The 26,585-nt window shown below is 39.1% G+C and overlaps 1 protein-coding gene across 1 annotated transcript in view; it reads right to left on the bottom strand.

Moving 5' to 3' along the window:
• Positions 1-13,155: 13,155 nt before the first annotated feature.
• The window catches only part of LOC136879141 (hemolymph lipopolysaccharide-binding protein), a 31,424-nt gene continuing 17,994 nt past the window's right edge, over positions 13,156-26,585 (bottom strand). The window contains exon 4 of the mRNA XM_067152894.2: positions 13,156-13,464. Within this exon, the coding sequence (XP_067008995.2) occupies positions 13,298-13,464 (167 nt within the window). The 3' untranslated portion in view covers positions 13,156-13,297. The remainder of the gene's footprint in view (positions 13,465-26,585) is intronic.

The following is a 26,585-nucleotide window of genomic DNA, read 5'->3' as shown; positions in this document are numbered from 1 at the left end:
AGTAAGTAAGTAAGTAAGTAAGTAAGTCAGTCAGTCAGTCAGTCAGTCAGTCAGTCAGTAAGTAAGTAAGTCAGTCAGTCACGCAGTCAGTCAGTCAGTCAGTCAGTCAGTCAGTCAGTCAGTCAGTCAGTCAGTCAGTCAGTCAGTCAGTCAGTCAGTAAGTAAGTAAGTAAGTAAGTAAGGAAGGAAGGAAGGAAGGAAGGAAGGAAGTAAGTAAGTAAGTAAGTAAAGATCTTCGAGTTCCCTCTCCATTAGTGAAGGTTGTCTACAATACTGGCGAAGCTGGTACGATCATCTGCTGTTCTCATAAAGTCTTAGATTCCAGTCCTGGTCTGTCGGAAGTTCCTCAACTACGAGTGTCATTGTAGACCTCGGCCTCGTCGTCCATCAATTACTCCTTGCAAGATCAGATTTAGGAGATTATATTTTTTTCATTTCTTGTGATATCGAATAAGTAGGCCATCTTTTTGGTCTTAAGTGGAGGAATATAGAGATAAAGAATACATCATCACAAGATATAGGCCAAGGCCGGAGTAAAGCTACAATTGAGGACGCCGAAGAAAGAAATTCTCGCATGTATTGAATAGCTTACTTGCTACTCGCAATGACAGAATGTTGTTGAGTAATGCATTGCTTTCCTTTCTCAAATCATATTTGTTCCAGGAAGAATTACTTGTTACCGAGTAAGCTATATGCATTTGGGATGGCAACTGAGCAAATAAACATTAAGGATATGAAGGCCTAAATCTCCGACCCAACCGGGAATGGAACTTGGGAACCTTGGACCGAAAAAGCTCAGCATGCTAATCAGTTTTGTACGCAGCCGGACAACCTGCAAGTGAAAATGCATTATTCCGCGTAATTTAGTAGACCACTTTCGAAGAACTTCTCTCCAAGAACAAAGTTTAGAACAACTGTAAACAACGTTCGACGGCTTATTTTCAGCTTTAGTCAAGTTTTCCAAAAATAAATTTAAACTAAATGGACCGTCTGCATACATTACAAGCAGCTTCGAATTTGAGAATATACCCTATTATGAATGTTTAACTGTTCCAAACTAACTTCAACTTAATATACACTAACATAGTGAGAATAGTTGAGACTTATATGTACGCAGTTGTAGAGAGGAGTTATAAAGCTCTCAGAAAAACGAGGGAAGTCTTCCTTCGCAGGAAAGCTTCACATGTAAAGGCTGGTCGGTTCACGCGATGAAAGTCCACAGGTGCGATCATCGCGGAAATTATTATTATTTCCTCATTCGCCATGCCCAACTAAGGGGCGGCTTTGAAATTATTAGCCCTTTTTTGGATTTTCTTCTCCTCTTCCCATTATCTCTTCATCCTCTCATTGTGTTCCTTTTTGCGTTTTTCAGTCCTTCCTGTATTTAGTCTGGTGGGCTTTACAGAAAATTTGTGCTAATTAATGAAGATTCTGAATTTTATTCTATCTTGAATGGTTTCTCCATTAATACCAATTTCATTCAGGTTTTCTCCGATTTCTTTTAGCCAATGATTGTGTTTTTTCACTGATAAGGCTAAGTTAATGTGTGGATTGAGTATCTCATCAACTGTAGTTACCGGTCCCAAGCCCGAATAAAGGAGGAGGGTTGACGTCAGGAATGGTAGCCGGTCGTAAAAATTACTGCCAAGAACCAAACAATAGCCAGAATACACCTTGAGGCAACCTCTAGGGCTCAAAACCTTAGTTGTATTTTTGAGATCGACTACGGTTGATCTGCCCATAACCTTCAACTGATTATTATTATTATTATTATTATTATTATTATTATTATTATTATTATTATTATTATTTCTTCTTCTTCTTCCGTTCCGGCCTTCTAAGGACCACGTTACAATTTCAATTGTTCCTCCTTAGTTGTTCTTTCCTTTTCTTCCTGTATTCTTTCACTGTTTCACTGTGTTTATTTCTCCTATCTTCAGTCCACTTTGTGCCTTATTGTTTATGATATGTATTCTACGTTATTATTATTATTATTTATTATTATTATTATTATTATTATTATTATTATTATTATTATTATTATTATTATTTATACAATATTAACAATAAACACTTATAAGGTAAAAATACTTAAGTTACCCCTTTCTAGCAAGACGATGCTGGAACTGTCTCCTGTCATCTTCCATGCATTTCTGGCACTGCTTATGAAAATAACCATTAATCTCTGCAGTTCCCTCTGAGAAATGGAAGAAATTATTACAGGAATATTATTTTTCAATTCATATGAATTGCTTTATTGCTGTCTGGAGTTAAATATCTCTGGAAGTTAAATCAGGGGATCGATAGGCTCATATGTTGCTAGTGATGATCCTATAGTCCACTATTTGATTACTTACTTGCAAGAAGACACAGTCAATATGTGCCGTGGCAGAATCTTGCTGCAAAGTCGCGAAAATACCGTCTCTTACAGTCAACTCACGGATTATTTATTTATTTATTTATTTATTTATTTATTTATTTATTTATTTATTTATTTATATTTGCCGGACTGAGTGGCTCAGACGGTTGAGGCGCTGGCTTTTGACCCCACCTTGACAGGTTTGATCCTGGCTCAGTCCGGTGATATTTGAAGGTACTCAAATACGTCAGCCTCGTATCGGTAGATTTACTGGCACGTAAAATAACTCCTGTGGGACTAAATTCCGGCACCTCGGTGTCTCCGAAATCCGTGAAAGTAGTTAGTGGGACGTAAAGCAAATAACATTATTATTGATGAATACTGAATTCCCACGACCGCATTGTAATCGAAATCAACTTTCAACCTATTAGGTCGTGTTACGTACATTTAGTACGTGTTGAAGAGATGTTAAGTACAGAAATAAAATGGCCAACCGGACACCAATGGGGTTGTGAGTAATTTCGATTACAGCGCGTTCGTGAAAGTTCAAGGGACTTGGCCCTCAATGGGCGACTTGCACGCACTCTGCAGTGTGATGACGGTAGTGCTAGACCTGTAGCTTAGATCCTTTCCAACAGAACGTAGATGGCCTAGGCCACCCTCCATAGCTTAATTGGTAGATCAATCTATGCAAAATCGGGAGGTTGTGCGTTCGGATCCCACTGGTGTCCGTTTGGCCATTTCTGTTCTGCGCTTAACCCTAACATGAATACCCTGGGTCCACTGGATCCGGAAAGAATTTCAGCAGTTCTTCACTCAGGAGTTTCGCACATCTGGATATTCTTTTATTAGACTTTCCTTGTGCAATCCACTGCGAAGTAACACCTCATTTGTTTCTTCTTTTGAACAACTAAATTGATTTTCCTTCACAGGACGAGTTTATGCAATCTGGGTCTGTTGGACCTTTATATTTCTTGTTTTTATGTTTCCCGGTATGCACTGTCTTGCCAACTACATTCATTGTTGTGATCAACTAGAAGAATGAACTATAGTAACGGTCTCTTTGAGCATTGTTTATGGTCTGCAGTAGAATATAAAGCTTTATTTGGAAGGAAAAGTGCTTCGGTTTGTTTTGTTGATATGTTTGTCATAATCTTACCTTGTTTCACATAAAACCGAAGGAGGCGTGGACGTAATGGATCAGAAAGTAGCCAGCTACAATTGCAAGAGACAAACAAATTGTTGACCGATGACACTGTGGGATAATATTTTGGATGTGGTCGCTGGATGCAGAATGGGTTTCTGCTCACAAGTGGCCACGCCTGGTCCGTAATCAAACAGCTCTGCACTTTGACCGGCCAACCGAACAGAGGAGGGTGGCTACGGCTCTATCTTGTATCTACGCCCCTGCATTCGGGAGACGGGACAGGACGCTCACGGCTAGCCCCAACCGTCGGCTGTCAGGAGAATAGTTTCCCGTGTTTTTCCATTCTCCTACTCTAAGGTGAATTCCGGGCCAGTTCCTAGTATAGGCCACGGCCACCAAACCCGTCACCTTCTCCGAGCATCTCCTTCAACGTAACAAATCTCCCGGCCTGAGAGTCCGCGTTACCGTCTAAGAGGCCCGCCTCCCCCTTCAGGGAAGGAATGAAAACGTTTCAGTTGCAGTAGTAGTAGTTTTGGATGTGGTCGGCGGATGTCGAGTGGGTCTCGGCCTACAAGTGGCCATGGCTGGTCCGTGGTCCGACAGCTCTGCACTCCGAGTGGAAAACCCAGCATAGGAGCGGTAGCCATGGCTCTACGCCACTGCATTCGGGAGACGGAGAGGGGCTGGTCCCCACCGTCTGCTGTCTCGGGAATAGTTTTCCCGTGATTTTCCATTCTCTTGCACTAAGGCGAATACCGGGACAGTTACAGGTTACGGCCGCCAACCCTCTCACCTTCACCGTAACAAATCTCCTGGCCTGAGAGACGGCGTCACCGTCTAAGTGGACCCCTCCCTTGTTCAGGGGAGAAATGAAAACATTTAGCCTAATAGTAGTTGTGGATATGCCAGTTCTAAATGCGTTCACTCTTTATTACTACATACTGTACCGGTTACGTCCTGTACATACGTATTTTTTGAGCATAAGTTACGTTTATTTACCACGCGTAATGTTCCGAGCGCGCCTGGTTTGTTTACCAGCAGCGAGGACCAGCTAGCGAGTGTATGACGACTGTGAGCTGTGACGTAGCCACAGGGGCTAGCTAGACCGCCCGCTCGTCTCAACACGTGTTACCAGCCTTGACTGGTATTTTCTGGATTCCACGTCACTTGTTCTAGAGAGTTCGATGGAGAAAATTTTGAAATTTCTATAATAATGATGCTAGCGAATCGAGCGATATGTCATCTTGTTTGGGATCACCTAAACGTCCCAATGCTCGAGTTTCAAGCAAATCCATCGAGGGATTCGGGAGATATTCAATCAAATCGTATTATGACGTAGACATCCCGGATTGAATAAAAGGAGGACCTACTGTAGCCTATTCACACAGTCTCAGCTGAGTAGTCAGCGGGGACACTCTTGCTGCTACTATCATCGTGGAACTCTGTCACTATACAAGTGTGGGAAGACGATTCTTCCAAGTACTATAAGTGGACTCATAAGACTTCGAGTGTTGTAGAAAATTTTCTAAGTCTTCGTAAATGAACTTAGAAATCTTCTAAGTGTTAATTAAATGGACTTGTATTATTTACGTGCCTTCGAGACTGAAACTTTTCTAAATGTTTGGACTTGTATTATTTACGTGTCTTCGAAGCTGGAATTTTTCTAAGTATTCGTGAAATGGACTTGTATTATTTACATGGGTTCGAGACCAAAATTCTTCTAAGTGTTCACTAAATGGACTTGTATTATTTACATGGGTTCGAGACCAGAATTCTTCTAAGTGTTCACTAAATGGACTTGTATTATTTACGTGTCTTCGAAGCTGGAATTTTTCTAAGTGTTCGTGAAATGGACTTGTATTATTTACATGGGTTCGAGACCAAAATTCTTCTAAGTGATAATTAAATGGACTTGTATTATTTACGTGCCTTCGAGACTGAAACTTTTCTAAGTGTTCACTAAATGGAATTGTATTATTTACGCGTCTTCGAAGCTGGAATTTTTCTAAGTGTTCGTGAATGGACTTGTATTATTTTCATGTGTTCGAGACCAAAATTCTTCTAAGTGATAATTAAATGGACTTGTATTATTTACGTGCCTTCGAGACTGAAACTTTTCTAAGTGTTCACTAAATGGAATTGTATTATTTACGCGTCTTCGAAGCTGGAATTTTTCTAAGTGTTCGTGAATGGACTTGTATTATTTTCATGTGTTCGAGACCAGAACTTTTCTACGTGATCATTGAATGGACTTGTATTATTTACGAGTATTCGAGATTGGAATTTTTCTAAGTGTTCGTGAAATGGACTTGTATTATTTACGTGGAATATTTGCGACTGTTGAGGATCTCATCCTTCTAATAGATAGTGATTGATTAACATTGCTAGTGATGAACTTTAACTTTCCAACGGCTCTAAACAAAATTAGGATTTCACTTGCATTTACTCAAAGACTTGTACATTTGCCAGTGTTGGTTTAAAAGACTAACAAATTTCGTCAGTGAATTTATTTATGTGGAAGGACTTGTGTTTCCGTCCGTGGTCACTCAAAGACTTTATGAATTTCACCAGTGATTAACTTTAAATATATTCAAACTTCCAAGTGAATGGACTTGTGTTTTCATTCGAGTTTAGGCAAAGACTTGCACCTTCGCCAGTAATGAACTTTGAGTTTAACTATAATTTCACAAGAAGGGACTTGTGTTTTTCGTTGCCAAAAGTTATTCAGGGAAGGGAATTTTCCTAGTGATGAACTCTAAAATTATTAATACCACTCATATCGTTTTAGGAGTGTTGGAAGTCTTGATGTACAATTATCAAGAACTCTGCTTATAAGTTGATCATCCAAGGTTTTCATGGACTCAGTGCTACTTTAACATTTAATCTGAGAGTCGGGCTCTTTTACCGGCACAATACCTCGTATCATTAAGGTCATTCTTATAAAAGGAAACTGTTCATCAAGGATCATTCAATCGAAATCATCCAGCCATACAGGATCTGAAAATCTACCAATCCGTTTCTCCTGAAATTTATTTTATCTGGATATAGAGAAGTTTATTATCATACCTGCTTGAGCAAATTGTGACAGGTACAACCAGCGAAGCAACGTGAAATGAAGAGGTGCACACTGCCTGTGCATGCAGCTAAAGACAGGAAAAGCAAAATAGTATGTTCCAAGTGTTCAAAGAGCTTGTGCTGGGAACATAGCTCAGTAATGTGCAATTATTGCACACGATGAGAAGAGTAACCGTGGTGGAACGTTATATGCCATACTGCGTATGCTTCAAGCAAGTCCGTTACGATTTTTAGCACCGGGCGAGTTGGCCGTGCGGTTAGGAGCGCGCAGCTGTGAGCTCGCATCCGGGAGATAATGAGTTTAAACCCCACTTTCGGCAGCCCTGAAGATGGTTTTCCTTGGTTTTCCATTTTCACACCAAGAAAATGCTGGGGGTGTACCTTAATTAAGGCACCAGCCGCTTCCTTCCCATCCCTAGCCCTTTCTCGTCCCATCGTCGCCATAAAATCTGTGTCGGTGTGACGTAAAACAAAAATAGCAACAACAAAAATCAACGATTTTTAGCAATGTAGTTGAACTGTGATGTGGCAACGGATTTTAAGGTATATGGCATACTGCAAAATAAAACAAATTTGTTATTGCAGTGTACCTGTCCGGGGCAAGTAAATAAACCTATTCAAGTAAATAAACCTATTCATTATATACACAATACTCATGTTATTACTTAAGGGTCCAACGGACCCGGGGTATGTAAATGTGTAGGAAAGACAGGGATGTATCCTAGGGTTAACATTTCTTCAACACGTACTAAATATTCGTAACACGACCTAATAGGTTGAAAGTTGATTTCGATAACATTATTATTATGTTTCTTTAACCCTCCTAGTGTTATGAGTCGTTAATAACGACTCATTTATGCCTCTGTGAATTGATAAAGTCGTTATTAACAACTCTTTTTTTAGAACCGTATTGCTGGGCAACCATTTAATGAGTATAATCGAACTTTGGCTATTTCGATTCACCTAGCTGAATTATCGAATAGGTTTCTTTGCTTATATACTATCTAAAACAAATCTTAGCGTCAGTTGCTCGAAGCGCCACACCGCATGGCAGTGTTCTATTGTTGTTCTACTTGATTGATTAGTGTTTCAATAAACTAAAATGTGCGATCCATGTTGTTTTGACAATATTTGGGATATGTTAGAAGATGATTATGAAAATTATGTTTTCAGTGATGACAGTGATTTGCCAGGTGACAAAATACCAGAAGCAGTTTCTTTGAGTAGTGACTCGTCAGAAAGATCCTGCCATAATAAGGAAGTGAAGCAAATTCTGGTGCCCTAAGTGTATTTTTGGCGTCCATCCCACTTGGTACCATAAGTCGAAACACTTCTACAGGCCCATAGTAAAGGGGAGGAAAAGAAAAACTCTTGCAAGTGACTTGAAGTAAAAAATTATGCCTGAAGAGGAGATGTACATAGTTTCGGTTTTTTTGTACATAACTTTCTGTTCTTTAGTTTTCGGGTAAATATGTACTGTAAGTCTTTTGTTGCTAAAAAAGATGGACATCATATACATTTACCTTTTTTCGGTCTTTTATAGTTTTGAAGCTATGTACAGTGAAATTTGAAACTTTTTTTTTTTTTCAAAAGTGAAAAATTGTAATTCACCACCCCCAATAAAATGGAATCAAGGTCTGTACCCAATATTATTACACAATCACATTCTCTAGTTTATACTGAACAAAAAGATTTGTAATATGATATATTTTACTGTTATTTTTTATTTCTTATGAATTAAAAAATCTTGCACGAAAACGTTACAGTCGCTTATCACTTAAGGGTTTATTATGTATCACTTGGAGAGTTAAAAATGGCCTGTCTCTCTCTCACCGTCGCATCGCACTCGCTTCCTTCGATCATGCAGGAGTTCCTCGTGAAGCAGGTGAGTTTTTAACTCCAATATAGATAGATTTTGTGAATTACTATAGGCCTACCCGTTTTGATTGAACCAAGATTCATCCTTGAAGGAAGCTAAAATCCATTCATTTAAATATTCTCCTGGATGCAGGGTCATCCATTTAAAGTTCTCGCACTACAGTAATTTTATAGGGCTTTAACTTAAGTAACTTAATGGCCGTTCGAACAAAGGAAGAGGAAGGTCCCATTAAATGAGAAAGACGTCGAAATTATTTTGTAGGGGAACGTTCTAATCTAGACCATGTCCAATATTATCTGCAGTTTCGTCTATGAATACTGTAGGTGGCTGTGTACGCTTTTTATCAGTAGTGCTTGCCATTGCACGAAATATAACCGAACTGTGAATAGAACTTCAACTTGTAAGTTGAATATCAAGGAATTTCTCTTGAAGCAATCTTCGTGCAACACGAGCCGATTCTATACGCACGTACGAATCCGAAATAATAACTTGCTCTTTGAGGAATAGAATACGAAAGCCTGAATTGAGCTATTCAATTAATACACCTCATTACGCCTAATGATTATTAAATCCACTGTCAACTAATAAACAGTTAACACACACGTACATTACTAGAGCTAAATTTGAGCTGACTTCCTCCCTTCTTGGCTTCCCGGCCGGTTCTCAAGCACTGCAGAGCTCGGTCCAACTGTGCGTGAAGCTGTCTCGCGAAGGATTAATCACCCAATAGTAGCATTCAGAACATTTACAGCTAAGATTTCTCTCCTTCCTTCGCCCTGACGAAACAGGATTGTTGTTTCCGGACGTTCGTAAATCCGTGAGCTGGCCGGCTTGCGCTGTTCTGAAACCCCAGGTATAGAACTGATTTACTGTAAATGGAAATAATGTCACACTCAGCTAGCGGTTAAGTGCACAGCGTGAGGGGAGTATCCCGTGTTAGTAACCTGGTATTATGATACCCTGAATCTACCGAGACGTTGCAAGCGGACTGCTTTAACCCGCCAATGCACGGGTTGGGTCTGTGAGACCCATGCGCTGGTATTTCCAACATTTTCTGATAGACGGTGATAGCTGCATACTTTCGGCTTCTGCTACCTTCCTTTTATCACCGGTGTAGTATTCCTGCAGACGAACATGGAAGTGATTGCTTTAGTACGTGAGCAGTGGTAAGTTAAAGTGCTCTGTGGGCCTGTGAGACCCAACCCGTGCAGTCGTGTAAGTTTTTTTTATCATCAGCATTTTAGTCTTTCCATATTAACCGTGAACATAAAGAAGATTATAGGATGATTATTACTTAGCGTCTTGTCCAAATTCGTGGTTTAGCTAGCCTGGCTGTCTTTCACCTTAGTTCCTTGGGTTTTAAGTACAGAGGTGAGACTGAAAATGGGTTGACCTAGGCTAATGAGTTCGTTTCTTCGTAGGTCTAAGAAAAAGGAGTGTTATGATGTCAGCAATCCACGTGATATGGAACGAGTTGCCGCATTATTGGAGGAACCATTATCAGATGATGAAATTTACTGTGGTTTTCCTCTCGTCGATGCACAACGACGATAAAACTGAGGAAAGTATAGAAGGAAAGAGGAAGCCTGTAATAGTCACATTCTATAATTCAGGTAAGGGTGGTGTAGGCTGTGTAGACGAAAGGACGGCTCGAAACACTATAAGTTGGAGAATGGTCGTCTTCTATGCGTTGCTGAATATTACAGGCTTTAACGAATATTTAATATTCAGAGCCAACAATACTAACTCTCCGGACGCAAGGAACAGAATAATTTTTTTGAAGAGACTCTTGTTTCTTCTAACTGAAGAACAAATAAGAGAAAGAGCTGTCTCAAGATATCTTCCTAAGAGCATTCGCGATACTGCAAGAAGGATATCTGGCTTGACGGCAGAAGCAGGACGTGAAAATAAAGAAAATAAAAGAGGACGTCATGCATACTGTAGTCAGAAAAGACCCGCTACTCGTGCTGTTTGTGCAGAAAGTAAATGTATCTTGAACCCTCCGTATTTGTGTGCAGTGAATGTAAAGCTAAAATTTGAATGTTCCAGTGAACATTCTGGATCGTGAAGATTAGGTTATGACGACTTCATAAATTTTTACTTGATAAGTTCTGAATTTTGTGATCAAATAAAATATTGTGTGTAAATTTGCAGTGGTTAGAGAATTGCTTTGTATAATGTTAAGTAAGTGTTAATCATCAAAGGTTTTGTGACGGCAATGTGTTTATGATGTTATCGGAATAGGAGGGAATGAATACTGAAAATTAAAATATATTAGCATACTATGAAAAAGAAATATGATGATGGGTCTGTGAGACCCAACCCGTTTACTCATGTAACTTTTTGTGACCCGTGCACTGGCGGGTTAAATACGATCGGACTGAGTTTGATGGATCACGATTACATGGAATTGGATTACCAGTGCTTCTACTCTTTGAGTAACTGTCCGACTTCTTGTCATATCCCTTCTCTGATAAGACAGTGTTTACTGCACACTATATAATATTCTGTTATTAGCAGGATCAAGTTTGTTGTTTGTCACAGCCTTGTCTTTGGCCTGAGTATTAGAGGTGTGTGTGATGCCAGTGATACCATTCCTTATGCAGTTTGCTACTGTGATGAATGATGTTAGAATGTCGCTCATAGGGCTATTTGGTGTAGGTATTTCATTGAACTTTCAGGACTGACATGTAACAACATATTCTGCCTCAGCTCTGTATTTCATAGTATCAGAATCGCCTTGCCTGTCTTAGAAGATGGAGAAAAATCGAACATCGAACATTTATTTATTTATTTATTTATTTATTTATTTATTTATTTATTTATTTATTTATTTATTTATTTATTTATTTATTTATTTATTTATTTATTTACCGAGCTCGATAGCTGCAGTCGCTTAATTGCGGCCAGTATCCAGTATTCGGGAGATAGTAGGTTCGAATCCCACTGTCGGCAGCCCTGAAGATGGTTTTCCGTGGTTTTCCATTTTCACACCAGGCAAATGCTGGGGCTGTACCTTAATTAAGGCCACGGCTGCTTCCTTCCAACTCCTAGCCCTTTCCTGTCCATCGTCGCCGTAAGACCTATCTGTGTCGGTGCGACGTAAAGCAAATTGCAAAAAAAAAAAAAAATTATTTATTTATTGACATATATATACAGATACAGGAAAGCAAGTACATTCTATTTTAATGTCCAAAGATGTTATCCATTCTAGAGCCTCTGCATTGGCCTCTAGAAAATTAAACCAATTTCCGGGGTGGGCTCTTCTGCTACACTCCTTTACAGTGTGTTCGATGGTTTGAAAAGGAGCACCATAGTTACATTCGAGGGATTTTATCATTTCCCATTTATACAGGGAAGCAGCACAGACTCCATGACCACATCGAATCCTATTAACGATGGTCCAAGTTCTTCTTGGGAGATCAGACCTCGAATTAGGCAGGAAGAAAGGCCAGAGATGTTCACCTGTTTTTGAGATCCATTCTTCCTTCCATTGGGCATAGGGGTTGAAATTGCCTTCTGTGAGCTTCTGAGCGAACTTAACTGGTGGATGTCTAGATTTCAATCGGTTCATCTGAACGTCAGAAATATTGGAGTGGATGGGCAAGTCAGGGTTCTCATTTATCTTGGAGTATTCTCTCAACAGTGCTTGTGCTCTACGGAATAAAGGAGGCATGATGTTGCTCAAAACAGGAAGCCAGTGGGTAGGAGTTGATCTTATTACGCCTAAATAATCCTCATCGTGTTGTTGAGTTGAGTGTCCACAAGTTTCACATGGCAGTTGTTGATACACACAGGAGCACAATATTCTGCCGCAGAGAAAACTAAACCAAGGGTAGAAGATCTCAAGGTAGTTGAAGAAGCACCCCAGGTTGTATCACACAACTTCTGCAGAATGTTATTACCACTCGTAATCTTTGCTGCTGTATTTACTAGATGTTGCCTGAAGGAGAGTGTCCGATCTAATCTTATACCTAAGTACTTTGGATAGTTATTGTGTCTGAGGACCTTACCGTTAAAAGACACTTGGAGAGTACAGCTTGCCATTTTGTTATTTAAATGAAAGCAGGACACCTCAGTTTTGCTATTGTTTCGTTTGAGTCTGCATTTCAGGAAATAGTCACTAAGAATGGAAAGGTCATCAGTTAAAATGTTCTCCGTTTCTTTCAGGTTACTATGACTTGTAGCTAAAGCTATATCATCAGCATAGCAAAATTTTCTAGATTTCGTTGGTGGCAAATCTGATACATTCAGATTCAACAGGAGAGGAGCCAAGACTGATCCTTGAGGGAGACCATTATTCAATCTTCTCAGCTTGCTAGTCCTATTCCCTAGAAAAACCTGAAAGGGTCTATTATTAAGAATGTTTCCAATTAATTGTACCGTAATAGAAACTAGAACTAGACCTAGCAAACCTAACACTCCCGTGTTTGGAAGACATAAAGTAGGAAAGATGAACGTAAGGAGGTTGGGCTCACTGCATAAGAGATGTGTATCATATGGAATCACGTATCCACTAGTGAATCTATTGTAGCTATGCTTTCTATCTGTGTTACACTCCAGTCACCTTTTCTTTACGATATCAGTTGGCGTAGTTAAGATTGTTTGCTTCTCCGACAGTGATAAGTTCATGAGGACTAGAATATACAGATATATTAGAGAATAATTCCTATGAACAGCATAATACTAATAGCATTACTAATTGTCAGTGTATTTAATTATAATTCCATTAATTACAAAATTACAGGCAGAGAACTTGTTGTCATCAACATGATGTAACATTTCTTATCGAATATTAGTGTATAATTTCCCCTCAACAAATGAATGCAGATAGTATTCATGAGTCTTTCAGTTCACAGATAAAAAATCTTGTAGATTCACAGCCCATGTCGTTAAGTCCTAGATCGTCACCGTTCTTTTCAATATTTCCGCAGTCTTCATCGCCATTCGCGTTATCGGGTTCACCGCTAGCCCATTTGACGTAAGTACTGGACAGTGGCTCACCTGAAAAAGTAGAGCATGAAGTATGAGTGTCTAGCCGATTATTGTTGTGATTTGAATAAGACAATATATTTCTTGTTCACAATAAATACTGAGACTCCTTAACAATTTTTAACTCGTCCAATCTGATTCTGGAGCTACTGGTTTAAAGCTGACAATGAGAGAAGAGTCCTTCTCTAAATTTCAGATCAGCTGTGGGGAAAATCCTACCTTTCGACTTGTGAATCAGATGCTGATAAATAAACGGTGTTTTGTGAAGTGGAAAGGTTATGGCGAACAGAAACTTTAGCATGTAGGCCTACGTCTTCTGTCAACTTAAAATTATATTATGTCCCTTGACACAGTTTCAGAAATGTGTATATTTGTGGAATTTTCAACAAAAAGACACAATATTTATTCAAATGCATTATACTCTCTTTATAATAATAATAATAATAATATTAATAATAATAATAATAATAATAATAATAATAATAATGAAGGGCATGGAAATTAGTATTTTCAAAGTTTTAGAACGATCAGATGAGAAAATTAAGTTTATCAGATCGTCAAAAACACATATTGTTTAAATCATACACTCAAATCATCAGTGCGAGAGAATTAAGCTTTTCCTGGCACCTAGTGCAATGAAGTATATAACTATTAATTTGGAAATGAGTGAATAATCGATCCTACTATCTGCATCGATATCTCAATAGGGTATGCTCAATCAGTGGAGATGGAGAATGAGAAAGAGGAGATTTATGATCCTGCAGTACCACAAAATTTCAAGAAGAATCCCCTAAATTACATTTAATAATGTGTTATTTTTACCAATTTTATTGTTTTTATTATTGTGGGATTTATGCATGGGGAAATAAGTACTCAAGGCACAAAATATTATTACATGACAATAACGAAAGGATCACTTCATACAGTCCTCATAAGAATCTCTATCTCTGGTCTCTACATATACGAAAGTGCTTTTCTCATGTGTTTTTCAAAGTTTGTATAATTTCCAGTGCCTACTGGATAGCATCTCCACACTATTTTAACATCATGTGTTATAAATTATTAATAAAATACCACAGGCCGTAAAATAATTTTTACTCTTGGTACTATTAAATTGATGTTAATTGTAGCCAGCGGGGGGCTTCAAGGTGGTACTAATGATGAGGATATGTGGAATGGAGACTGATTACTTTTTACTAGTGTCTAATAGACAGGACCTAGCAGAGAAGAGATAGAGCACACGACAAATATAAACAGACGGTCGGTGTAATATAATGGCAACATCTTAAACTCAGACGTTTATGTTCGGAAACGAAACGTCATGAAATTTTGTTCTCGGGTCAGTGGCAATTACTCTGCAAAAGTAAGGAGTACTTTTAATGTCGATGTATCATTTCATAGGTCGGTTCTTAAGACTAGATAGATAATCTCACCGTGCTAACACCATCAATTCGCAGAGGAAGCTGCCCTACGATCCTCTGATTTCAAATGATTCAGTTCGCTTCGAACTGTTGCAACGTACGAACGACTCATCTGATCCTGCAGATTCTGGTGTCAATTCGTGCGTAATTGAACAAAGAAACTCATACAATAACCGAAAATGATAAATAATAAGAGCACATAGTGACTTTATGATCAAAATAAACATTTGATTTGCACGTTATGAACCTAATCCGTGATTGACACTCAGAATAACAATTCAGGCCTCCATGTGAAATAACATTAGAACTGTCTATGACCTCAACATAATGGCACAACAATAGTTGTCCTATGATCCCTAGGGAGAAATCATGTCAGTATTTTCCGGGCTTCTAGGTCGTGGTCCAGGAGCATATGATAGTCCCGACGATTCACCGAAAACTGCGTTCGACATTATCTCACAGTGGAATGACTTGGTGTCGCAAATCCACTTCAGTATATTATAGTACAGGCTGACTGCTTCAATGTGTACAGTGTCCTGCGTGTTGGCGGAGGGAGTGGAGTGGAGTGGAGACGATCAGGTTTGCCAAGGTTTTCTCTTTGACTGCTGCTGTGGTATACAATAATAAAGTTTTATTATGAATCCACCTGTTCAATACATTATAATGTTGTCACATTTAAAATAACTTCATTAGTTAAAAAGTTATATATGGGACATGTTTCGCTCCCTTACAGAGCATCATCAGCCAAATCTGAATCTCGAATAATTGTTATATACGTAAATAATGACTTAAGAACTATTAGAACATTTTTGACAAACTTAAAACTTACTCTATTAGAATATCATAAAATATAAAATCTTTGTATTAATTACATGTGCTTAATAGGAAGATACATTAAAATTTTGGAAGAGAGAGTACTAAAATATTAATAAAATAAAATATATATATATCATTTCCGAAATCTTAGAAAGACGTGAAAATCAATCTTAGGAGCTAAATTTGAGGATTTTCTTGGCAATGAGATCTGGTAAAAAAGTTATTTATCCCTTGTGGATAAGAGTCTATAAAGATTCAAATTTATCGTCAATTTGATGATGGAACTTGTAACAGGATAATTGTTGGTCTTCAAGAAATTCAGATGCTGTTGTCATTTGACCTCGGCGAATGCTGTTGAAAAGATATGTTCTTATAGATGTCAATGACCTTTCGTTGAACTAATGGATTTGATAAGGATGATTGAAAGGGACGTAAATCAACGCTCGTATTTAAAAGCTGCTGCTTGGTTTATCTTGTTGAATGTCCCTCCAATTGCTGTTTGTCGGTTTGGTGTTGTCCGAGGTTATGTGGGGACCACATCTTTTGTGGGGACAACATATCTTTTCAACAGCATTCGCCGAGGTCAAATGACAACAGAATCTGAATTTCTTGAAGACCAACAATTATCCTGTTACAAGTTCAATCATCAAATTGACGATAAATTTGAATCTTTATAGACTCTTATCCACAAGGGATAAATAACTTTTTTACCAGATCTCATTGCCAAGAAAATCCTCAAATTTAACTCCTAAGATTGATTTTCACGTCTTTCTAAGATTTCGGAAATGATATATATATATATTTTTTATTTTATTAATATTTTAGTACTCTCTCTTCCATAATTTTAATGTATCTTCCTATTAAGCACATGTAATTAAGCCATGTATACAAAGATTTTATATTTTATGATATTCTAATAGAGTAAGTTTTAAGTTTGTCAAAAATGTTCTAATAGTTCTTAAGTCATTATTTACGTATATAACAATTATTCGAGATTCAGATTTGGCTGATGATGCTCTGTAAGGGAGCGAAACATGTCCCATATATAACTTTTTAACTAATGAAGTTATTTTAAATGTGACAACATTATAATGTATTGAACAGGTGGATTCATAATAAAACTTTATTATTGTATATCAACAGATTTCAATACGGATTAAAACATGAGATTAGTCACTTGCAATGCTGCTGTGGTTCCAAAAGAAAGGAAACCGTGGCAAGAAAACGCGAAGTGAAAGAAGAACTAGAATCAGGCCAATACAAGATTTCTGAACCTGGTCCGAAACTTACAAGTCGTATTAGGTCGGTATTCAAGCCTGTGGTTGACGGTGATGGGAAATACATTCATTTTGTGTGTTGTACGACCTGCGTTCAACTGGATGCACACACTAACAGGTTGACCAGTATGTTGCACAATTCTCATCATCCATGCGTATCTAATAACAAATCATCTCCCGTAAAAGAAAATCGTCCGCCTAAATCTGCTCAAGACTTAATTGTCGCTAAATTTGTTGGTATGTATGTGTACTCGAGACATGTTCCGACAAAACAATACAACTGTATTGTTCGTTGCACACACACAAAATGCGAAACGTCTACGAGATTCGATTATGCGGGAGGTACTCAATCGTATGCGTGGAAGAGAATGCGCAGCCACCACGGATATGTGGAAATTTAGTGCATTGTTTTGTTGAATGGGAACTCAAGTCTCGTGCCTTGTTCACGACCAGGTTTCCAAACGAGGCTAAAACAGGTGATCATTTTCAAAGAGAACTGCTGAGACGATGTATTGTGTTTGGTGTCACCAAGACCGTACTAAAAGACGAGTGTTTTACAATTGATAATGGTGCCAACATAATCGTCACACTGCGTGATTATATACGAGACTGAATTCCGCCTGTCATATGCCCAACACGATGCTGAGAAAGCTTCAGTTCTATGCCCTTACATTGATGCCCTTATGTCTGCAATGAAAGGACTTCTTACCACATCAAACGAAGCGGTCTAGTAAGCACTCTTGAAAAATCATTGGAACTATCCAACGACACTCGCTTGAACACTCGTTCGACGATCTGTACAATGTCAGTATTCGGGTCTCTGAGAAAAACTTTCTGGAAAAGGTCAAGCAGTTGTGAATGGAATCGATATCAGGCTCAATCAAACAGTCAATAGTGATCTGCATTTAGAGCAGTCGCCCAGGTGGCAGATTACCTATCAGTTGTTTTCCTAGCCTTTTCTTAAATGATTTGAAAGAAATTGGAAATTTATTGAACATTTCCCTTGGTAAGTTATTCCAATCCCTAACTCCCCTTCCTATAAATGAATATTTACCCCAATTTGTCCTATTGAATTCCAACTTTATCTTCATATTGTGAAGATGAACGAATTGATCACACTCCTTAAAATATGTATTTTTTATGTTTTGTATGTAACCTACTGCATACTTACGCTTCGACATTTGAAATATCGGGCAATGATATTCGTTCCATGCGCTAAACTTGATACACAATTTAAGTAAGCCTATTTTACAGCCCTTAAGAGTTACACTGCGAGAAGTTACCTACATTTCACCTTGCCTTATCATGGAAAATGGCGCTTCCACAGCATCTGATTCAGGAACCTCATACCGGGTATGTCTCCGAAATAGAACCTATGCGGAGTCACATCAAATCGTATATGGAAGTAACGTTCATCATTCGTAAGTACCATAAGTTCGCGACGTTCCTGTCGACATTATCATTTCACCATCTGAAAATTATATCTGCCAATGAAAATTGCGATGTAACAGCAGAGGCAAGGCACGGAATGGACTAGTTTGAATATGATCTTATGTGTTCTTTAGGACAATAGTGTGTTCAGAAATCAGATGTATTAGTATTCGCTTTGTTGCTGACTGATTCGAAACTTCTTGTGTGAAAATAGCTTACGTAATGATACAGTCTGTACCAATTGCTACAACTCTCTGTTTACGTAATACGTTTGCCTTACACGAAGCAGTTTGATGCCAGCTTACTTAGCGACGTATTTGAATTTTTATTTTTCTGGTTAGGTTGCGGCGTTACAATTAAGTGCACAATTTTTATTATTATAATTCTGGACATGTTCGTTAAGCTTCGGTCTCAAACCGTTTAAAATCACCACATTATTGTTGTCTGGAACTCTTAATTAGTGATTGGATTAAATTATAATATAACTGTGGGCCATCGCTTCGCCGTTGGCTATTTTAATTGTACATTGTTGTCTATGAAAGGGGCAATTAAATTTATTGTAATTTAGGACATTTTAAAACGAGAGAGTTATTCTCGCCAAATTCAAAGCTTTCTGCCTACTATGAACTATTGACCGTTTTACTGTAACTGCCTGTGATTGGTAATGCTGCTAATTCTTAATTCGTCTGATATTGCGTAGCTCTTTACTCTTTGACTCCGCTGCGCGATGTTCAACTGGTAATTGGTCTGCTCTCTAGCGGTTACTCCTTGAATTTGGGACTTGTGCTTCGTTCGTCTTAGAAGATGCTTGGGATGAGTGCGTCACGCCGTTTCTGTTTGGTTATGGAGAGGCAGAACAACTAATTTAATTCCGTAAAGGCTACGTTTCCAACAGGCTAAAGTGCCTAACAACTATAAGCTGCTTTAATTTTTGCATACTTTAGGCTATTTACTGGTGGTGTGATAACACGTAATTTGGATGTTGTATTTTTAGTGTGATTGTTAGCGACGCCTCGTGTCGAATATGTAAGTTTATTTCTACTGTTAGTATCCTGTGACTTATGGAACGGTGAAATTTATGGATAACTAGCTACTGTATATTACCCGGCGCTGCAAGAGCACTTTATTCATTGTTTACTTTAGGTATTTAATTACTTGTTAATTATGTGTGAAGCGTCCGGCTCCATGGCTAAATGGTTAGTGTGCTGGCCTTTGGTCACAGGGGTCCCGGGTTCGATTCCCGGCGGGGTAGGGAAGTTTAACCTTAATTCGTTAATTTCGCTGGCACGGGGGCTGGGTGTATGTGGCATCTTCATCATCATTTCATCCTCATCACGACGCGCAGGTCGCCTACGGGTGTCAAATCGAAAGACCTGCATCTGGCGAACCGAAATTGTTCTCGGACATTCCCGGCACTAAAAGCCAGACGCCATTTATGTGTGAAGCGATTTCTTGTAAATTTCCTTATTGTGACATTGAATGATAATTCAAGAACTATTTTGTAGTGTAAGAGTTATTGTTGTGTGTTTCATTTCAAGTTTATTTCGTTTCTCGTCAATTAAACTAATCTCGGGCAGTTCGGACATTTTCTTTATCACCACTTCTCACTATACCTATGCAACTGAACTGGTACTTAAACGGCATCCATATTGTCACAATACATCTCAGTGACCGCGGGAACTATGAATTCGACACTAATATTGGTCGTTTTCGATTATCCTTGTATGTCATTCCCTCTTCCAGGATTGCTAGGGGTGTCTGACCCCTCCAGTATCTTTCCGAGATAGTAATTCGTATTTGTACGAAGTTTGGTGTAGAGATATTCTGACAGATACTGTATGTACCGAGAGGTACACCTCTAAGCTGCACATTTAAATCTTGCGCCTAAAAGAACTTCTCTACAGGAGAAACTGTGAACTTGAAACTAGACCTACTTCAACCTTTACTCAGAAGATGCCACTACAGTAATTGGACGTAATTTTCTTATTGTGAAGTCTCATGTACTGTATGAAATTCTACGTGTTTTGTTCCCCAGTCATCAAGAAGTTTGGACCTTCTTCAACAGAGGTCACTGCTAAAAAACTATCATGCACCCTGGTGCGAAGTGGAAGAACCTTGATTTAAAGAAGTTTTGTATTCACAAGTTAGTTTTTTTACTAAATTATGTTAATTCATTTTTGGGTTGGCAATATTGATCTTTTCTTTCCGCAAGTTTTGAATTTAGCCAATCATGAATTTCTGTAATTAATTTTCTGCCTATCACAGGCTTCTTCATCGATTCTGAGTGTCACTTTTGATGTTATCCAATAAAATTGAGAGGGTGTGGTTGGTTTATTCATGAAAGGTCTCGAACTTTCCCCAAGGCTTTATGAACTGCGGATTTTCACGTCTCTTGGCCATTTGATCAACATCTAACTAAGTGTGTATGTGTCAAGCAGGAGGCGGGTGGCGCCTCCTTCATCAGGCAGCCGTTCTTTAGCAAGGCAATGGCCTATTAACATCTTTATTTCTTGCTAGCTCTGCAGTTTATCCCGAGGGGGAGATCCGAAACTTTAACTATGTAACCTACTTTTCTGAAAATGTAATTTCTGCCGGCTTGTGTAAAAACTTCATAAAATTTTTAACTGTAAATCGGGGATAGAGAGTGATCTACCCTCTAGAGCTCCCCTTCATATTGGCTTGAGGTGACTACGTTTTGTAACTGGTCTCTTTCCTTTCCGTAATGTCTTAATTTATTCTTATACGAGTCACTTCCATAGTTTGGGAACAGCCCCTGTTTCATCGGCCTAGTGCCCTTTAGGTTTTAAGAATTCACATCTAGGAGTACAATATTTTGCCTCCATTCATTTTGTGCTTGGGCCATTTACTTAACCTGTTCTTTTCTGCTACGGCCCAATAGGTTGGGTACTAGACACCCCTGTTTCAAAGTTTGTAAGTTGTGCCTTGATGGCAAGTAATAAAAAATTTCTGATATTGCCTTGAGTAGGCTTGAGAACTGAGAGCACGTTAGCTCTTTTTCAAGTGTTGTAAAAGTGCCTCTGGGAGGCCGGATTTGGTAATTGCTGGAGCAAGGGCTCCATGTATTAGAGGATTTCTGCCCTTAAGTAAAGTTGTGATCTTTGTAAATTTGAGGATGTAGCTCAGGAAAAGTTAGCGAGGGGCTTGAAGCCCAGGACTTGTAGAATTCACTACCTTGTATTTTACTTGACTCATTTCTAACTTGCCTATGGGACTTGTTATATTGTTATTTGTTGATTTTTTAATTCTAAAAAAGAAAAGAAAATATAACCTTTGTTAAAGTTTTAAATTACACTCTTGACTTTGTAGTTAGACCCATTCACCCCGGCACCTTATTTCACCTCTGCGTCCACGGGTAACCCCGTAACATTCTCTATATCTACAATGTCGGCCATTTTGGTCATTTTCTCTTTCACACATTTTACTCGTAGAAGTTGTATTACCTGTTTGAAGTTATTTTTAAGAGTCTTTAATTCTGACGTTGAGAGTTAATCCACCTGATAGCCGCCCCAATTAATGAATCGAAAGATCGGCCCTCTAATCAGTTCATATGAATGACATTTATTTTATATGGTGTTTGGATTAAACAGGCCTTGAGTTATAGCTCAAGATTACTATTGCCACAATCAGGCAGATTATCTCTTTCAGATTGTATTTGAGAAAGAAAATCCAATACATGGTACTTCAAGTTAGAGAGTACAAGTGGCACCTTATGGCAGCCCAGATTGTCTGGGAAGTAGTTGGTCCTTTCAAACAAATAATAAAAGTAAGTTATAACGCGTCGCGTTATAGATATAACTAGCTGATGTACCCGTGCTTCGCTACGGAATACTATATTGCATATAGAAGTGTATGTTAGGTAGAGTACACGTTGTGAGCAAGACTGTATTAAATTGCATAGCTCTATATGTTACCCTTGAAACGCAAGGGAGAAATCACCAAACGTCTTTTCTAATATGAAACTGCGTTAGGGAATTTTCATTGTAATGGTAGGCCCGCTTGCCTACCATCAGTCACAATCAGGTTGGGGAATTGCATTATAATGGCAGACACTCACTCTCCATCTGCCTGTTTACATCCTCAGAAAGACTGTCTTAGAGGTTTCCACAACTGAAATGAACACAGGTCATTACAATAACGTCAGTAGGAATGGCACGAGTAAAAGCAATGATTTCACATGAAATACTCGATCAAATGAAAATCACACATTTTCTCACTTTTAACGAACAGTATTACGCTGCCGATCTAACAGTCCAAAGTTCCAGAGCTGGAATGACTAGGCCACAGACAGCCGTGATCCGTGAACACTTTTAACCTTTTTAGGGGGCGGGGGGAAGGGTGTCGAATAGTGGAGAGCCCCAGAGCAAAAACTACGTACTTTTACTAATCTGTTTCTTAGGAGTATCCGATGAGTCGGAAAATCTCGATTCAGTACACTGGTGGCGGAAAAATCTATCTGACTTGGAGGCATTTTTTCCTCCAAGCCAGAGGAGAAACCTACTCTTCACTGCTAATTTAGAATAAAATGAATGTAGAATTAAATAAAAGTGAATGAAAAGAAGCTCGTAAGAAACGGCTCTTTTCAGGGTTGAATTTTGAGTTATTTAGTGAATTGTGGTGCTATAATTTGGAATATGCCTAAATTGCAATTCTAGATCAGGTCATACTACTACCACTACTAAGTAAGCCTCTGTCTTAAGAGTGCACACTGCTCATTCAAAACAGCGCGTCAGAGTAGGGATCGAATAGCTGGAATACTATGATGAACCAGTGAGTTACGTACCAGCAGTACGGTATCAGAAAATGTACGAACCAGAGGAATGACATGCTAAAAAAGAAAGTTTGCTAACTCCCCAGCTATTTCCCGCCAATATTCAGTCAGGCTGTTGTACTCGGTACAGAGCAGTAATCCCATCTATCAGAGTTGAGCGGCAGCATAAGAGACAAAGAAAATCACCACAAATAATGGTCAATGTAATGTTGTTGTTGATCAATGTTATGCGCTTTCAATATTGTAGGCCTTCACATTTAGTTTTCTTCCGACTCTGAAATACCACTCTTATCATAGTCGGTACGGTAAAATTGAATAAAACATGTATGTATGTTGGGTATTCAGCCTGAAGGCTGGTTGGATACTCAACAGGTTCACCATTAGCTGTCGTAGATGGCCTAGGTGTCACTGAAGAGGCGTACTAGGGAAATGAGAAGTGAGGTAGTTTCCCGTTGCTTTCTTCACCGAGACAGAAGTTGCTAAATGGTCGGAAATTGTATTCTCCATAACATTTGTTATGTAGTACTTTTCGATAGAAACAATAACATAGGTATTTGAAAATTAAATTGTAGGCGCCTTCCCCAAAACTACAATTTCACACAGGGCGAATAATATCGTTTATAACTTAGACTGTAGTATCTTATTCTCTGACTCTATATAACGACATTCATTAAATTCTGTTAACACATTTTCTCGTGACTCGGCGTTGATATGGACTTGGCAACAAAAATACAAATTCATGAATATCTGTGTTATCAAAGCCGGTACGGTAATAATGTATGACATAAATGATCGAAAATTTAATGATATATAACTTTACGTCGCTGCCGGGACAAAACCTCCTATGTGTAATATTTTAGCTTAGAACTTTGGCCCGTAAGGTTCTGTCATCTAAGGTGCAATATTGTGTGAATATTGTCAAGGCATTCTCGCTCTTCATAATGTATGTGCTGCGGGTCAGTATATCTCCAAAAAAATATTATCACATAGGAGGTTTTGTCCCGGAAACGACGTTTAGTTATGTAGTATTTATTGATAGGGCCACTAATAATAGCTATAAATATTTGAGAATTAAATTTTAGGCCTTCCCCTAAAATACCATTTCACTCAGCGTGAGTAAAATGATTTATAGCCTAGATTGTAGTGGCTTATTCCCCGACTTCACATACCGATTTTCATTAAATTCTCTTCGACCGTTTTCTCGTGATGCGTGTACATACGTACAGACAGACAGACAGACATTACGGAAAAGTAAAAAGTGCATTTCCTTGTTACTGTGGACATGACCGATACAGAAATACCATTCTTTTCAAATTCTGAGCAATGTACAGACAAAATACTTATTTTATATATATATATAGATGTTCATTATCCCAACTGTAACTGGGACTGTCACCAATCAGCCGAGGGACCACGAAAATTGTATAATCAACACCAATCTCGGTCAATTTGGACATTTTCTTTACCACCACTTCTGAATCACCGTGCCGATCCCACTGGCCCCAAAAGCAATGTATTCGACACTAATATCGGCCATTTTCGATTACTTTTAATGCCATCCCCTCCCTAGTTTTGCTAGGGGTGTCTGACCCCACATAATTTTCCCAGATAGGATAGTAAGTCATATGTTAACAAACCTTGGTTGAAAGCTATGATATAATGTAACACAACCATAATTTCGGCCATTTTCAACGTTCTTTTTCATCCCTTCTCAACCTTCATTTCGACTGGGCCTGACTGTGACGTAACTGGCAACCGGAGTGTCACAGTGTTTGGGGAGTCCTGCCCCCACAGTTATTTTTTCAGAGAGTAAGCCGTATGTGTACCATGCTTGCTTGAGAAATATGCTGGAACACATACAATCATCCCTTATCTTGGTTATTTTGGATACTTTCTTTTCCACACACACCGCCCCCCCCCCCCATCCCGCCATCCATTTCCCATGCCGATGAGGGCTGAACTTGGCCTTAATCGACATGTGGAGTGTCACTGTTCATCTCACTGACCCTGAAATCTACGGAATCGACACGATTTCCGATTATTTTTATATGCCAGCCCCTCCCCATCTCTACCCCTAGGGGTGACTTGCCCCCAAAGTGATTTTTTCCAGATAGTCATTGTAGCAGAATCTCTCCTTTACCTCGCCTACATTCACACACGTGCCTACTTCCAACACCAGGCCTGCATTATACTGTAGAATCCTTAGCTGACGTTGCCATGGTTACTGCTGGTCATTTCTTCATCTGATTTCTCGAGCGGGGCGGTGTGATGCCAATATCTCCATAACGCTTGTTTTAGGCCCTTAAAACATGATTTTCGGGGCCCGCAGGGCGTTATCGAGTTGTTCTTTATCTATATTAATACAGGTAGCGATGGGGGGAGAGGGGCGAGGGGGAGTGAGATATAAACATATTAATAATAGAAAATAGAAGTCGAATCCATAGTCTCGGGGTCGCTGAGATGAATAGTGACACTCCGGAATTTTTGAAAGTCCAAGTTCATCACCCTTTGGGGTGGGGGGCGAGGGGGAATGATATATAAAAATAATCGGAAATAGTGACGAATCCATAGTTTTCGAGGTCGCTGAGATGAATCGTGACACTCCGGAATTTTTGAAAGTCCGAGTTCATCACCCTTTGGGGTGGGGGGCGAGGGGGAATGAGATATAAAAATAATCGGAATTAGTGACGAATCCATAGTTTTCGAGGTCGCTGAGATGAATCGTGACACTCCGGAATTTTTTAAATTCCAAGTTCATCTTCCCTTTGCGGTGGGGGGCGAGGGGGAATGAGACATAAAAATCGGAAATAGTGACGAATCCATAGCTTTCGAAGTCGCTGAGATGAATAGTGACACCCGCGATTTTTTTAAGTCCTTTGGGATAGGGGACAAGGGGAGAGTGAGATAGAAATATAATCGGTAATAGTGCCAAATCTACAATTTTCGGGGTCGCTGAAATGTATAGTGACGCTCCGAATTTTCTTAAACACCCTTCGGGGTGAGGGACGAGGGGAGAGTGAGATATAAAAATAATCGGGAATAGTATCGAATCCATGGTTTTCGATGTCGCTGAGATAAATAGTGACACTCCGGATATTTTAATGCCCATATTCAGCACCTTTAGGAGGGAGAGCGAGATGGGAGTGAGATGTAATAATAGAAGTTGAATCCATAGTTTTCGGGGTCGCTGAGACGAATACTGACACTCCGGAAATGTTTGAAGTCCAAGTTCAGCACCCTCAGAGGTGAGGGGGGGGGGGGGCGAGGAGGGAGTGAGATATAATAATTATAGTAATAGAAAATATAAGTCGAATCCACAGTTTTCGGGGTCGCTGAGATGAATAGTGGCACTCCGGAATTTTTTAAATTCAGAGTTCATCACCCTTTGGGGTGGGGGTG

Source organism: Anabrus simplex, chromosome 8, assembly GCF_040414725.1.
Source record: "Anabrus simplex isolate iqAnaSimp1 chromosome 8, ASM4041472v1, whole genome shotgun sequence".
NCBI lineage: Eukaryota > Metazoa > Arthropoda > Insecta > Orthoptera > Tettigoniidae > Anabrus > Anabrus simplex.
Note: the sequence above shows the minus strand (reverse complement) of the source record. Positions and strands in the feature narration are given on the sequence as shown.